The sequence below is a fragment of the Fukomys damarensis genome, unplaced genomic scaffold (assembly GCF_012274545.1).
Source record: "Fukomys damarensis isolate Sample0158 unplaced genomic scaffold, DMR_v1.0_HiC HiC_scaffold_38, whole genome shotgun sequence".
Lineage (NCBI taxonomy): Eukaryota > Metazoa > Chordata > Mammalia > Rodentia > Bathyergidae > Fukomys > Fukomys damarensis.
Window position 1 is genome coordinate 24,293,063 of NW_022900950.1, and position 17,405 is coordinate 24,310,467.

The 17,405-nt window shown below is 37.1% G+C and overlaps 1 protein-coding gene across 2 annotated transcripts in view; it reads left to right on the forward strand.

The window, feature by feature from the left end:
- Rnf17 (ring finger protein 17) overlaps positions 1-17,405 on the forward strand; it is a 161,723-nt gene that overhangs the window by 102,717 nt on the left and 41,601 nt on the right. For both annotated transcript variants that reach the window (XM_019208895.2, XM_010633821.3), the window contains exons 20-23: positions 6,521-6,641; positions 15,370-15,597; positions 16,194-16,344; positions 16,496-16,614. In XM_019208895.2, coding sequence (XP_019064440.1) covers positions 6,521-6,641; positions 15,370-15,597; positions 16,194-16,344; positions 16,496-16,614 — 619 coding nt within the window. The remainder of the gene's footprint in view (positions 1-6,520; positions 6,642-15,369; positions 15,598-16,193; positions 16,345-16,495; positions 16,615-17,405) is intronic.

Genomic DNA, 17,405 nt, shown 5'->3' on the forward strand with positions numbered 1-17,405 from the left:
TATGCTTTAGCTCATTCTTGATAAATCTTAATATACTCTACTTTGAGATAATGATTTGGTGCTGCTGCCCCAAAGTTCCCTGAAGGTAATATTGAATGTGCAGCATATGTACTGTGTAGTTTTTATCAGTTATGAAATACATCTTTCCCCAAGGGATTTGGATAGGAGGATTTGGAATCTTGTTTTTGTTTTAAATTAGGTATTTTGATCTGTTTTAAAACTACAGCAAGTTTCTTGGTCTTTTGCTAAGATCAGGTGTAAAACTACAACAATCACGAGCTGTAATGAGTTCAGTGATTCGTAGAGCATGATAAACAACAGCCTGTTTAACTAGATTTTATGTATAGCACTTTCAAGGGTAGTTTTACAATTCTTATTTTACATTTTATCACAGCACATTAAATGAACTCAAACATATGATGATTCTGTTTACAGTGAGGAAACGGAAGCTCAGAGATGAATTGCTGAAAGTCGCATGATTTAGAAATGATGAGGTATCTAGTAATTTAGTTACTCTAATACGAGAAAACATTCAGAAGAAATAGTTGGAGAAGAATCTGATTATAGAAAACACAGTCTGTAGAATTTTTACCTTGCTTCTCCGAATTGAACAATTAACTAAAGGCTTCTTAATCCTTGAGGAGCCGCCACTGATTTGAGCTAACTTAACTACAGTACTTCCTGGCTTCCTTTTGGTATTGTGTTCTGTTGGTTTTTAGCTGCCCCCTTGAATGTCTTCTCACAGATAACACATCAAGACATGATTCCCCAAGTTTTTCTTGATTCTTCTTCATTTCTTACCTGTTATACCAGTGGCATCTAACACTAGTAGCATAATTATTAGCCTGGATCATTTTATTTAAGGGGAGGAAGAAGGTTCTCTAACCCAAAGTATCTCTTCTTATTCCCCTGCACAGTGATTAAAAAGACATTTGTAATAAAGTGATGAAATAAAAATGGAGCCTTCCAGGGCCAGGGATTTAGCTCAGTTTCGCCACACTTGCCTCACAAGCACAAGGCCCTGAGTTCAATCCCCAGTACAAGAGGGAGAGAGGGAGAGAGAATGGAAGGAAGGAAGAAAGAAAAAGAAAAGAGAGAAGGAAAAATGGAGCCTTCCATTAAAATATATTGTCACCTTACAAAGCGAGGAATATTTGAATTTAATTAGGAAGAAAGCAAGGAAATGGTGAAGGTACAGAATGCAAAAGTTGGCCCTGTTGGAAAAAAGAATTTCACATGTGAGAATTATGAAGCCAGAGAACTAAAGGGGATACAGGAGGTAGAAAGAAGGAGGACAGAAATTTATTGCAGCACAATATTGCTTAACATTTTGCTTCTAAATAGTTTATCTTGGACATTAAAAGCCAAGAATGATTTTTCAACTGTTGAAGAACGCTTTCTAATGTGTACCCCTATAACTAGATGATGTAAGATGCTAGTGCTGGCAGTGGTTAATCTTTTTATTTGGGAACTATCATTCCAACTATGACCAATATACCAGCTACTGTAGTACAAAAGTTGTTAAATGTGTACTGATCTCAGTGCATAGGGATGTGTGTTTCCTAAAGAAATCCCCCTATAGTACTTATTTGTTTACATACTTGAGCAGGTTTCCTGTGATGAGTACTATAAGTAATAGATAGGAACAGGAGATACAAATTAATACTCTCAGCTCCGAGTCTCTGATTTTAAGAATTAGATCTGAGAACTGGGAATTTAGCTCAGTGGTGCCGCTGCCTGCCTCACAAGCACAAGGTCCCGAGTTCAATCCCCAGTACCAAAAAAAAAGTGCATGTAAGAAATACATCCAATTGATAAGTAACCAATCTTAGTTTTTTAAAAGTTAAATGTTTGTATTTTTTAAAGGGATAGAAAAAATGCAGTGAATTAAGTGTTCTAGATTAATTTATTGTTTTAAAATTTGTACCATACTTTAAAAAATTGTAGACCTTATCTGAGCCTGGTAGCTTTCATAGCAGGAAAGCTATGAATTTGAGACCAGTCTGAGCAACCTAGTAAGTAAGAACCTCTCTGTAAAACAAATTCCATGTGACAGGAACCCAGAAAAAAGGAAGGGTAGCTATTCTATTTGCAAACAACGTGAACTTCAAGCCAAGACTGATCAAAAGAGACAGAGTCACTACAGACTTGTTAAGGGAAAACTACAAGAAGAAGAGATAACAGTTATAAATATATATGCACTATATCAGTGCAGCCAACTATATTAAACAAATATTAACAGACATGAGAAATCTTGTAAGCACTAAAACAATTGTAATGGTGGACCTTAATCCCCCACTGTCACAAATAAATCAGCTAGACAAAAAATCAGCAAAGAAATATCAGAATTGAACCAAACTTGTGAACAAATGGACTTAGTAGTATAATGTGTACAGAGTATTCCACTCCAAAGCATCAGAATACATACTCTTCTCAGCTGCACATGGGACATTCTCCAAAATAGGCCACATCTTAGCCCATAGAACATGCTAAGGTGGTAAATGCAAAGGAATTGAAATTATCCCGTGCATGGTATCCGACCATAGTACAATGAAAATGGAAATCAAACAAAACAATAAAAACTTAAACACATTGAAATTAAATAACATTTTCCTGAATAACATACAGTCACAGATGAAATTAAAGAAGAAATTAAACATTATATACAATTAAATGATAATGCCAACGCTACATAATACAACTTTTGGAATGCATTGAAAGCAGTCCTACAAGAGAAATTTGTAGAAGTGAGCTCTCACATGAGCACAAATAACCTAATGTTAAACCTCAAGCTTCTCAAAAAGAATGAGCCCAGGAATTGCACAAGAGAGTAAATTATAAGGATTAGAGTAGAAATAAATGCAATTGAAACTAAGAAAACAGTACAAAGAATTAATAGATCAGAATTGGTTCTTTGAAAGATTAAATAAAATTGATAAACCCTTAACCAACCTTGTCAAAGGAGAGAAAAGACTTAGATTCATGTAATTAGTAATGAAAAGGGTAAAATCACAACAGGTCCTGTGGAAATCCAGAAGACAACCAGTACCTACTTTGAGGACCTGTGGTCTAATAAGATGGTAAACATAGAAATGGACAGATTCCTAGATACATATGAGTTACTAAAGCTGAATCAAGATATCAAAATTCTAAATAACCCAATATTAATCAGTGAAATTGAAAATGTATTTAAAAACTTACCAAAAAGAAAAGCCCAGATCTTAATGTTTTCATTGCTGAATTCTAAAAGAAATTTAGAGGAGATCTAATGCCACTACTTCTCAAAGTCTTCAGCAAATTTGAAATGGAATCATTGCTCCCAAAATCATTCCTGGAAGTAAGTATTAACCTGATACCAAAACCAGAGAAGGACTCAACCAAAAAAGAAAAATACAGGCCAATTTCTCTAATGAACATAGATGCAAAAATCCTCAATAAGATACTGCTAAACGGAATGCAACAAATCATCAAAAAGATTATACGCCATGACCGAATAGGATTCATCCCAGGGATTTTTTTCTCATTTTCTATTTTGTTTGAGGCCTGCAAATTGCTTATGGTGGGTAGCTTTATTGCTAGTATTGAGACCTATTTAGGTACCCTGTTGTTTGGTAATGGGCTGCAGTATCATTTATGACCCCCAGTTAATATAGTCAATGTGATATTGATATACATAGAAATAGCAACAACTATGTCACATTGGCTAAAGTAGTAAAATCAGCAACAACAATAGTGTTAAACTAATAGCATTACAAACTAATGCCAAACTATAGTAACGAACTCTGTACCACCTTTAACCATAGGAGCAAGATCTACAATTATAGTACAGACTCTAAGACAAAAACCATATATTGATATACAGTGAATATCTACTCAACAGAGCAATTTTACCTCCATTCACAATAGAACAGTATTCAACTGTAGTAAGATATAGTTGACTATCTACAGATTCATAAGGATAAATGGTTAACTAGTAAGGATAAGGTGCAGGTGTGGAGAGTGTGAAGGAAAAAAATAGAATTTGCAAAATTAAGTGATGGAAGATGAGAAGGTGGTGATAAGGTTGAAATAAAAGTTCTTAAGGGCCAGGAATTTAGCTCAGTGATTTTGCTGCCTGCTTTGCAAGCATAAGGTCCCAAGTTCCATTCCTAGTACCAAAAAAAATAGTTTTTAAAAATAAATAAAAGTTCTTTTTAAGGAATTAAAAAAAACTAGTAGTATAAGATAATAGAAAAAACCGACTAGGAAAGGATAAATAATGAGTAGAGACTAAGCTAAAAGAAAAAATACTAAGGAAATAAGTTGAAAGAGAGCAAAGAAAAGAGAGAGAAACAAGAGGACCTATTCAAACAGTAATATTTTAAAAAGAACAACAAAATGGGTGAAAAATTCCAAATTCCACCAAAAGAAAAAATATAAAACATTTTAAATACCAATAGAGAAAAAATTTGGGTCAAAAGAAGGGAGGAAAAAAAAGAAAAGAAATATTCCTACATATTTCCAGAAAAGCCTGCAGTCTTTAACTCAAGTCACATTCCTCTTTGCCCCCTTTATAGCCTGTGGTTTGTGGGGAGACTTCTGTGTTCAAAGTGTCCCCTGTCTGTAACCTGTTTGTAGCAACTATCCAAGGTCGGACACTGACCTGGGAAAGGTGTGGGGCATTGGATTCTGAGATACCTGACATGGACTCCTGCTGGTTGGGGACCAACACTGGGTACCTGAGATATATATAGATACAGATACAGATATATATAGATAGATATAGATATATGTGTGTGTTCATATATATGTGTGTGTATGTGTGTGTATGAACACACACACACACACACACACACACACACACACATATACTGGTGTTCATGGGACCAGCTCACAATAGCAGATGAAGGTCCATGCCAGCCCTGGGCACCCAATGGACTAGGGTATGCCTGAGTCTGACATGGGGAGATTGTGGCCCACCCGGAGAAGGTTCAGGGCACTGGCTAGAGTCTCTCAAAGGTCCTGGGCACCGGGAAAATCTGGCAAACCTTTAATCCTTGCTGCAAACCAGACAGAGGACTGGCCTGATACACCAGATGAAGACTGCCCAGGGCTGTGGCTAGGCACAAGATGGAGACTCTGACATGTCTAGGGTAGGGGTGTGGTGGCTGGCACTGAGTGGGGGCTCCAGCAGGTCCAGTGGAGCAGGTGGAGACTCGTGGAACTAAGGCTACCCTTGGAGACTCAGTCTGCCTAGGATTGGTGCTGGGTGTCATGTTGAGTCTCCAGCAGATCTAAGGGTGGCATAGGGCAGTGACCACTAGGTGGGGACTTGAGCAGTGTCAGGTGCCAAGCACAAACTCAAACGGGACCAGTGTTAGCTCTGTGTGCCAGATGAAGGTCCTAGTTGACATGGGACCAAGTTGAGGTGCCCAGCAGTGACTTGGGCATGCCCAAGGCCAAAAACTGATGACTGTGGACACAAGCAGCTGGGTGGATGTGGATGCTGTTCACTTGTTTGTCACTCTCACTGCCTGTGAACAAGTGAGTGGGGAGGGCCTCTTGTGTGCTCTGGCAAGGATGCTGCAGAGTTGCATCCTCCTTGGTGTTTAGAGAGGGAATAATGGAATGAGTCTATTTGGGAGGCTAGACTCTGCTGCACTCCTTGGTTCCCTCCAGCTTTTGGAAAGTTCTCAAGGTGGCTATTCCTGGGTTGGGTGAGGATGGGGAACCCTACAGACAAGCCTTAGAGGGCCTCTTCCTCTCTTCTTAACTTCTATATGTATATATTGTTTGATCTATAAATATCTTCTTTCATATTGATTTTCTATGTCAAGGTGTATGTCTCTCCTTTGCTTAAGTTACCTCCATTTTTAGTTGATCTTCTGTAAATCTCTCCAACATGACTCTATTAAACCATGTAGGATCTCCCCAATTTATATTTTTCTGAATCCATAAAGTTTTAATCTAATTTTGGTTCATTAGTGGACAAAAAGTATACAATATTTTTGGATGTCTCACTGTGTAGTTCAGAGTACAACTCACTTGAACTCACTGTGTACCCCAGGTTGGCCTTGAACTCTCAGAGATCCTTCAGCCTCCTGAATTTTGGGACTACAGGTGTGTGCCACCACGCCCAGCAAGTGGCTGTTCTTTTTCCTTAATCACTGGGAGTTGAACTCGGGGCCTTTGCACAAGCCACATCTACAGCTGCACTTTTCATATTAAAACAGGCTCTTACGAAGTCACCGATTTACCCAGACTGAACTCAGACTTGCCATCCTCCTCCCCTAGTCTCTTAGAGTGCTAAAATTACAGGGGTGCATCACCACACCCATTTGTCATAAAATAAAATTTGAACAGAAACCACTGGTAACTCATTTCTGACTGCAAAATGTTACTTTAGCCCCTAGAGAAAGACTGACATATTAAGATACCTTGTATATGCAAAGAAAATACTGTTTCCAGTTTTTAAAAATTGTCCATTTGTTATATTTTGCAACATATTTATTTCCCTAAACTAGCTTAATGGTTTTTACAGAAATTCTGGAAGATAATGTACTCGTAGTTGAGCTGTTTGATTCCGTTGGCACTCCTGGAATGACTCCTACTAGTATTAATGACCAGCTGGTCAAAGAAGGCCTAGCATCTTATGAAATAGGGTAAGTAGGTGGATAAAACTTTCTCATTTTTTTGTTTCATATGTGACATTTTAATTACAAGAAGATAAACTGGAATTTTCATGTTTCTGCATCAGAAAACTCAGAGGAAAATAATTAGTCATTAGTCCAATTGGGTAGAGTGACTTTTTCCTTTATCCCTAAGAAATCTTAAAACCAAAAGAAAAGTTTCTCAAGATGCCTCTACTTAAAAAAGACTAGTATTTTTTAGGTGGAACATCTGCTTAGGCACCTCTTGTGACTGTCCGAGAAAGGAAATTGGGAAAAGAAATGGCAGGGTAGAGAAGAGCATAGTGATAGAGTAGCCCACATTCCCATTAGCAGAATGTGAAATTTCTCCGTTTAAGTGATAACTTTTTTATGTGTATAGTGCTGAAGATCAAACCCAGGACCTCACATATTCTAGACAAGCACTGTACCAGTAAGGTACATCCCAGCCTCTTTAAGTGGATACTTCTTAAGATAATCAGTTTTAAGCCATTGTGCTCATACCCACCAGTGACTTGCCTGTGGCTGAGGTGATCTGAGAAACAAAAGAGCAGAGTATAAGAACAGATAGAAGGCTTTGAAAATCATGACAGAGACTTCTTCCACAATAAAGACTTATATAATGAGAATGGACCCTAAAAAGAACTTTCATAGCCCTCAGAGCTCATATTTAGATAGCCTAAATATCTAAGATGGCCTCTTAATAAATGGTGCTAAAAAAACTGGGTTTCAACTTGCCAAAGATTAGAACTAAACCTGTATGTCTTACCAGCTAAATTTAAAGTAGATTAAAGGTCTTAAAATATTAAAACAAACAATAAACTGACTGGAAGCAAAGTTAGGCAGAACTCTGGAAGAGATTGGCATAGGAAAAGATTTCATGAACAAAACTTCATTTGCATGTGAACTATCACAATCAATAAGTGGGATGTCTTATCAAAAAGCTTCTGCACAGCAAGAGAAACCACCAACAGTGTGAAAAGACAACCCACAATATAGAAAAATAAATTTTACCAACAGTTCCTCAAAGGTCTACTATGTAGACTATACAAAGAACTTAAAAAAATCAGGCCTCCTCAATTTTAAAACCCAATCCAAAAATGTGCATCTAAAATGAACAGATATGCTGGGGATTTGGCTCAGTGGTTCCACCGCCTGCCTCGCAAGTGCAAGGACCTGAGTTCAATCCCCGGTACCAAAAACTAAAAAAATAAAATAAAATAAACATACATTTCTCAGACAGAAGAAGTAGAAATAGCAAATAAACATATGAAAAAAACGTTCAACATCACTGGTCATTCAAGAGATGCAAATGAAAACAACACTGAGATTCCATCTCATCCCAGAAAGAATGGCCGCTATCATGAATTTAACCAATAACAAATGCTGGTGGGGATGTGGGGAAAGACGAACTCTTCTCTACTGCTGGTGGGAGTGCAGACTGGTGCAGCCACTGTGGAAATGATTATGGAGATACCTCAAACAACTAGGATTGGAAGTCCCATTTGACCCAGCTATTCCCCTGATGGTGTCTTCCCAAAAGAAAAGAATCATACAACAGGGATATATGTACACCCATGTTCATAGCAGCACAGTTTGTCATAGCTAAAACTTGGAAACAGCCCAAGTGCTCATCAAGTGGAGACTGGATGAAGATGTGGATTTTTTTTTTAATAAAATGGAGTACCACTCAGCCATAAAGAACCAGAAATTAAGAGACATTTATAGATAAATGGATGCATATTGAGGCAATACTCTTAAGTGAAATAAATAGGACACACATGTAAAAACCGAATCATTTCTCTGGTGTGAGAAACTGAAGGTGTACATAAGGACTAAAAGGTAAAATAGATAATGTAAAATAGTAAGAAAAGGATCAAAGGGGAAGGGAAAGTGGGAGGGGTAGGAGACAGGAAAGAAGGAATGGAATACGAGAAAATGAAAACAGTGGAAACAGTCTTTGTAAATAGGGAGGGCAGAGGGGTTGAAGAGAGGGCAGGGGAATGGGGAAAAAATAAGAACCAAGACAGATTATGTAAAGGTGCAAATTCCCAATGCTGAATGTCATTATATTGCATACCTAAAATGTACCAATAAAATTAATATTTTTTAAATTAAGGGGCTAGGGATTTAGCTCATTCCTGCTACCACCTGCCTCACAAGTGCAAGTTACCGAGTTTGAAAAGCACCAGGTATTGAATGCAGGAACTTGTGCTTGTGAAACAGGTGGTGACACCACTGAGCTAAGTCCCCAGCCCCACCAATTCCATTTAAAGTGTCACCTAGAAGATTAAAGTATGTTAATAGTTACCTAAGGAGGTAAGAGACTTATGTAGTGAAAGTTAAAAAACAGACATTAGGGAAGACATAAATGAATAGAAGGACATCCCATGTTCATAGATTTAAAGATTTGATGTTATTAAGATGTCAGTACCATCCAAAGTTTTCAGTGGATTAATGCAGTCTCTATCAGAATCTCAGTGACATTTTATCGGAGAAATAGAAAACCCCATTCTAAAATTCATATGTGATCTCAAGAAACTCACAGTAGCCAAAACAATCCTAAAATAAAACAACATGAAGTATTTTATGTATCACTTCTTGCGAAGGTGCAGTAATCGAAACAATCTGGTACCATTAGAAGGATTAACGTAGACTAGCAGAGTAGAATCTAGAATCCAGAAATCCTTTCACATGTGGTCATTCATTTTTAATGAAAGTGACAAGATGGTTCCATGGGAAAAGATCTTTTTTTGAGACAGGGTCTCACTGTGTAGTTGAGACTGACCTGGAACTCACTATGTAGTCCTGGCTGGTCTCAAACGTCACAGTGATCCTCCTGCCTCAGCCTCCCAAGTGCTGGGATTACAGGTGTGCACCACCACACCTGGCCTGGAAATGATCTTTTTAACAAAAGGTGCTTGGGTAAACATGAACATTCATGTTTTAAAGAATAAATTTGGAACCTTACCTAACACCAAAATGAATACCTGACCAAAATTTAAGACCTAAATATATAAAACTCTCAAAAAAACACACAAGATGAAAGTTTCATAGCAATGAATTGGGCAATGGTTTCATTTTTTAGACACCAAATGAATGGAAGTAGTTGGATCTTGATAAATGACAGTGTGAAATAGGAAGAAAAGAGCTAAAGGTATAGGGAAAGTAGGAAGGGTAGGGGAAAGGTAATAAGGGAAAAGAAAAAATATGAGAAAATGAAAACATGGAAATAAAATGTTTGTAAATTGGGGAGGGGAGGAGGGGGTGAAGGGAGGGTGGGGACAAGGGGAAAAAATGAGAACCAAGACCTGTCATGTAAAGGTACAAGATCCCAATGATGAATGTAACTGTATATATACCTAAAATGTACCAGTAAACTAAAAAAAAAATGAATAGTACTTGGATCTTGAAACAGAGGCAAAGGGCTATATTTAAGTCCATTGTGGAAGTGAATCACTAAAAAACAGACACCAACAAAAGAGGTCTGCATACTAGCAACAGAATCTTTCTACTCTAATTGACCTGCAGACTTCAGCACATGCATGTGCACATGCACAGAAAACATGAGAAGACAACAAAATGCCTCCCAAAACTCCCTACTCCCCTAAAACTCATCCAAGAACATTAGTGGAGAGAAAGTCAAGCCACACAGCTGAATTATTCACAATGATGAAATCGGACATTAAAAAACAGATCAATAAGATCCTTGGTGAGCTCAGTGGAATTATAGCAGATAATGGACTTAATGAAAAAAATCAGTGACTTTACATAAAATACTTGTAAAAAACTAGCTGAGCTAAACAAAATGATACAAAATATAAAATGACCAGTTTAGCAAAGAATTCGAGTCCATGAAAAGTTACCAAATGAAAATCCAGGAGATAAAATTCTGCTGAAGGTATGGGCAACAGAAGTGAACAATGTGAGAACAGTGTCAGAATTGGAAGATAGAGCTGATATAGGTAACTATTCAGGTATGTTAAAAACAATATGAGATGAGGAGGAAGTGAGCGAGGCCAACCACCCTCCCCCTGGTTCCTACACCTCCCCCATCCCCTCTCCACGCTCCCCTCAAAGAAGACAGAGGAAGTGGAAGTGGGAGCCCTCCAGGGAGGGTTCCCCCGGCCCCCTCCCCCACCATTGGAGGTACCACGACCTCCAGAGGAGTACTGGGGGAACATGGAGGAGCCGGGGCCACTGTCGCTACAGCCTGGATCCCTGAGCCCAGGGCTGCACTGAGGGTGCCCAGCTGGTATAATTAGATAAAGTAGAAGCCAACCACTCTTTTTGAAAAGCTGATGCAAAGAAGAATAATATAAGATTAATAGAACTCTAAGAAAAAGAGGAGAAAGCAGAAATACCTTTAAAAAAACTATTCACAGAAGTAATAGCAGAAAACTTCCCAAACAGAGCAAAAGAACTGACATACAAATAAAAGGCATGTAGGATTCCAACTAGTTATGATTAAAAAAATGTACACCTACACATGTAATAATCAAGGTCCCGGAAACCCAACAGAAGTACAAAATATTACAAGCAGTTAGAGAAAAGAAACAACTTCCAGCCTAGGCTGATGTATCCTGCAAAACTGTCTTTCAAAACTGATGGAGAAATAAGATACTTTTATGACAAAGAACACCTGAGAAACTTCGTGAATACCAAACCAGCACTCCAAACAATTTTTTAAAATATCCTAGAAAAGACAATGAAGGTCACAACTTCCTGAGGCCCAACAGATTAAATCCAATAGGCAAGAATTTAAAGAGAGAGGAAGAAAAAAAAAGAACAGCAGTAAAATAACATGCCAATGATAAGTCAATACATAATCAGTTATAACCAGCTGTTCCTCAGACAAAGGTCTACTATCTAAATATATTAAGAATTTTAAAAAATCAGACCCCCCAAAATATAAAGACCTAATTCAAAAATGGGCATCTGAGATGGACATTTCTCAGAAAAAAGTAAAAGCAGCAACTTTCATAAAATACTTTCACTGGAAGAAAGACAGCCTTTTTAATAAATGGTGCTGGAAAAACTGGCTTTCTATATGCTGAAGATTAAAACTAGACCCATATCTTTCACCATGCACTAAACTAAAACCAAAACAGATCAAGGATCTAAATATTAAAACATTTAATCTACTAGAAGACAAAATAGATAAAACTGGAAGTCATAGGCACGATAAGGACTTTCTGAGCAGAGCCACAATTACACAAGAAATAGCATCAAGAATCAACAAATGAGATTGTATCAAAATAAAGCTTCTCTACAGCAAAGGAAATAACACAGTGAAGAGGCTTATAGACTAAGCAAAACAGTTTTCCAGCTACTTCTCAGAGGAATAATATCTAGAGTATATAAAAACTGAAAAAAGACCCCTTTAAAATAAAGGATACAATCAAAAAAATGAGTAACTGAAATGAATAGACAGTTAAAATAGCCAATATATACATGAAAAAATGTTCAATATCGCTGAGCATTAGAGAAATGCAAATTAACAACAAAATTCTACCTTATTCTGGAAAAATGGCTATCATCAAGAAATTAAATAACATGTTTATGAGGCTGCAGAGAAAAAGGAACCTTTCTACATTATTGGTGAGAATGTAAACTAGTACAACCACTGTAGAGAGTCCTCCAAAAAAACTAAAAATAGAAATCTGTTCAACTCAGCTATTCCCCATCTTAGTATCTTCCCAACAAGTTAAAGGCATATTACGGTGATAAATATATACCCATACATGCAGCACAACTCATAATATCTAAATCTTAGGCTATATGTGGCCTATATGACCATCAGCAGATGAATGGATAAAGAAAATGTATTTACACACAAGGGAGTACTGCTGCGCTGTAAGGAAGGATAAACAAATCATTTAAAGATAATCCTGAGTCATTTGTAAAAAAAAAAATGGATGCATCTTGAGAGCATAATGTTGAGTGAAATAGACAAGCTTACATGTTGTACAGTTTCTCTCACATGAGAAACCCAGAATATAAATAGCAAATTAAAAGATGGATAATAGGAAACAAGGAGTTAAATTTTTTGCAAAAGTGAAGGGAATCAAGATACAAAGTGAGGGCTAAGGGAGAAGAGGGGAAAGGGATGTAAAAGAATATGTTATGTATATGTACCAACTCCCCAAGATGAATGAAATCATTTTGTACTGCAAAGGTATACTAATAACATTTTTTAAAAGAAAAAATATGGGTTCACAGCTAAAAAAAACTAGTCATTTATGTGTATCATTTTTATTTAGCTCACATAGCTTTGATAGTGTCTTTAAACTCAGTGGTTATTTTAAATCCATTATCTCTTTAGTTGTATCATCTTTGAGTTCACATTGTTGATTTGTTATCTCCTCTTTTATCATATTATTCAGCTATTTTGCTTTTCATTTCTTCCCCATCAATGCCCCATAGATGAGCTTTGGTGGATTTGGGAGTTTGGGGAGGCATTTTGTTGCCTTGTCCTCTCATGTTTTCTATTGTGTATGTATGTGTTCGTGCACATGTGCGTACGTGCATCATGCACATGCTGAGGGTTAATGCTCTGTTAGAGTAGGAAGACTTTGTTGCTGGTGTGGAGGCCTTTTTAGTGTTTGCTTTCCAGTGATGCATTCTGGGTATGGCTACCTATAGGCCAGTGGTGACAAACCTATGGCACATGTGTTGTTTTTCTTTTAAGACAAAAGATATTAAAGTAAATTTTTCTAAAGTAAAAATTCAGTACTCAAGTTTAATTGCAGTGTTGGCACTTTGCAGTAAATGAGTGGTTGGAGGTTGCATTTTTGGCAATTGTTGCTAAAAGATTCACCATCACTGCTTTAGGCCTTTGCCTCTGTCCCAAGTTCTGACCACTTTCTTTAATTTGGGAAGTAAAGGAAGCAATATAATTGGTCCAGCATTGAATTCTCTGGAAATGAAGCTCGCTATTGTTGATGACACCAACCACATATCTACATACTGTAGAAAATAATTAATTGCAATAATTATGCTGCCAGTGGCAGTAGTAACAAAATAATAATAAAACCAAAGACAAATTGAATATTGACATATCATGAGAACCAGTAAAAGTTACCACTGTACCACTCTTCACAATAGGAAAAAGATCTATAATTATGATACAGACACAAAGACCATCCAAATATTGACATACAGTAAATACCTACTAAATTCAACAAGTAAACAACCATTAATGATAGAAAATAATTCAACAGTAATAGCAGACCCAAGTAAATGTATAAAGATTATTAATGTTTACTAGTAATACTAGTAAAGATGATGGGGAAGACAAAAATGAAAGTAAAATTCAAAAAATGAAGTTGAGAAAAGAAAGGTAAAGACCCTAATAAGGAATAAAAGGAAATTAATGGATGAAAGTAACAGAAAAAACAACAACAACAACAAAATAAGCACAAAGCAACATAGAACTTTCCCACCCCACCCCACAAAAATGAGGTGTAAAAGAAGTGAGTCAAAAAAAAAATCCTCTGTGTTGTTTGTTTTGTGTTTTGGTACCAGGGCTCAAACTCAGGATCTTACATTGTGAGGCAGGCATGGTACTCCTGAGCTAAGTCCCCAGCCCTGCCCTGTGTTTTTAAATAAGTAGTTTCTTTCCAGGGTCTGAGGGAGGAATTGGAATCCACTAGATATGGGAGAGAGATAGTGAGTCACTACTAAGACCTAGTTTGTTTCCACACTCACGTTTTTGTGTGTAAATACTGAATCTTACCCTGCCTTTCCTGCTAGGCATGGTCAGTCCATGGTGTTTGCCGTAGGGCTATCGTCATTCCATCTGCTCCCAGTTTTCATGTCCCACTGTGTGCCACGAGTCAGAGCTTACTTTGCCTAGCTTTGTGACATGTGGGTTTGTAAGGTGCCCCCTCCCCTCTCCAGAGCCCTAGGTCTGTAACACCCCAAGCTGTGTCACCCCTCTAAACTGAGGCAGATGGGGACAGTAAACAGACCGCTGAGTTCTGTGTTGGATGTAGACGGTGGGCCTGGGGGACAAGCAGTCCTCTGGACTTAATGCTAGCACTTTGAGTCCCACCCGCCTCTGAAGGCCACATACGACCAGCCTGATTTATCAATTTACCAGGCAAGAATCCTGTGATTGTCACAGATGGAGCTTGAACTCAAGCGGGGAGGTCTATGTCTAGCGCATTCCCTCTCCTTGACTGTCTCTTCACACCCAATCACTGTGGTAGAGTGACCCTAGAAAAGCTGATGTATAGTTTGTCAGCTCAATCTTAAACAGTCCCTTCCCAAAATAACTCTGATTGATCACCCTCAGATACATTAGGCACTACACTGGATTTCTTCTCCAGCTCTATTCTGACGTGCAGGAGTCACTTTTACAGTAAAACCCCATCCTTTTTGTAGTTTACAAAAGCTGTGGGCTTTTCTTGGTGCTAGAACTTCCAGCTTGGTCTGTTATTTCTTCATGAAGCTGCTGACCCTCTCCAGGCTTACTTTGTGTTAGCAGAGCCAGGGGTAGCTTTCCAACATGCTGCTTTTGTTCAGTTTGTCTGCAGTTTCTAGATTTCCTGTCAGTTGCCTTCTGATTCCCAGAGATTTGTTCTTGTTTTCACCAAGTTGTTTTGCAGGTATGTCTCTTTCAGGTCCTGAAGAGGTTATATTTTGCAACCATCTCTACTTTTTCATTTTTAATCCCCCCAAATGTTTTGCTAATTATTCCTTTTGCTTTTATTTTTAGGTATATCCCCAAAGATAATTCTAAAAAGTATGAAGAAGTATGGGATCCTTCTCCAGAAGAAATTATTTCGCATGAAATAAACAACATAAGTCCTATGTCTATAAAATCTCTACCTAATGAGAATTTCCAATCTCTTTATAACAAGGAACTTCCTGTGCATATCTGTAATGTCATATCTCCTGAGAAGATTTATATTCAATGGTTATTAACAGAAAACTTACTTAAGAGGTATATTATATAAGGAAAACATATAAAGTGCTTTGTTACAAAGATCTAGAAGTCATAAACAGAATTTTGAAAGTAGTAAAATTCAACTAGTCTTTATTTAAAAGTATAAAATGGTGTTTCTGTTGTTTACTTTCACAATATGAGAATATTTGTTAAGCAAGTAGTTACTGAGTATGGCATGACAGCTTATATTTAGGTGCTGAGGCTAACAGACAAATATTGGCTGTCATGAAACTTAAATTTGGGTAAAGGAAAAGATTATATATAAAACTTAGCATGTGCTGATGATAGTGGTTGAGAAAAGTATAGCATTTGAGATGGTGGGTACTTTTAAGACAAAGAACTCACAGAGACAGTGACATTTGAAATGTGTCCTCAGGAGGTGGGACGGAATAAGCCCCATAGGTGAGTTCATCTCAGACTACAGAGTTACTTCAAAGGCCTGCAGTGGATATATCCTTGAAACATTCAAGGAGGAACATGGTGTCCAGTTTGCCTGGAATGGAATGACAGGGGGGTAGGGGGGTAAGAAAACATGGTTAAAGAATTCTAATAGAAAAGATTTAGAAAATTAAACTTTTTTAATCCTTATACAGTTTAGAAGAAAAGATGATAACAGATTATGAAAACTCAGAATGGAAGCCTATTAAATGGGAAAATTATATGCACTGTGCTGTTAAGATCCCAGATAAAAATCAGTGGCAAAGAGGCCAGATCATCAGAGTGGTTACAGACACGTTGGTAGAGGTAAATGCAGTTAACATGTTGTCGTGAAAGTGAATTAATTCACTTTGAATTTTTTTCCTATGTTATTTAATTTCTATTATGCTTTTTAAATTGCAAACAAATTTTTTTTAATTTTTGTCTTTCCATACACTTAAAATTATTGTTTCCTTAGGTCTTGCTCTATGATGTAGGTGTTGAACTAATAGTGAATGTTAACTGTCTAAGAAAACTTGAAGAAAATCTGAAGACAATAGGAAGATTATCTTTGGAATGCTCTCTTGTTGATATAAGGTAGTTTTTAGTTGATTGAATTAATTTTCCCCTTATTGAATATTATGATTTTAAATATTTGTCTTTTTGGATGAGTTTTTGTCAGTTTTAATTTTGCTAACATGTAAAATTTTCATGAATCTGGTTAATTCGGGATTTTAAGAAGAAATAAAGATAAATATTTGGAACACTTAAATTTAGTAGCATTAAGGAAATACAGATAATGAATATGAAAGTAATCTAGGTGAAATTCAAATGGTTGAATATAAAAAGCTTTGAGGAAAAAATCAGATAGAAATAAAATATATTTCATAAGTTTAGATTTGCACGGAAAGCTAATATATATAAATTAGCAGATAGTGAATTTTACGAGATACTAGAAAAATGGCATGACATAATTTTTGGTCTCCTGGAATTCCATTATTTATAGCTTGCATAGTAAAACTAAAGACTACATAGTCAACATCTGCAAGAAAAGTTGGCAACACGTGATCCCATATGCCTCTAAATATCAGCAGTTGGGGCACATTATCAAGCAGAACCCTTATGATAATCAGCATTATATGGAAGAATGGGTAGAGGGCTGATCAGAGTTCTGATGACTCTGAGAATAGGAATCAGCCACAGTATTTCCTTAGAGCATTCAAGCTAATCTGAGATTGGAATGTTACAGGATGCAGTTCATAGCTAAATGCAATACTGTAATGTGTCATAGTTGCATGGTCCTGAAGCCTTTTGGTCATAGAGCCCCTTCAAAGTAAACCGAAGCTCCTTTCCATGATCTCTCTCTCTCTCTCTCTCTCTCTCTCTCT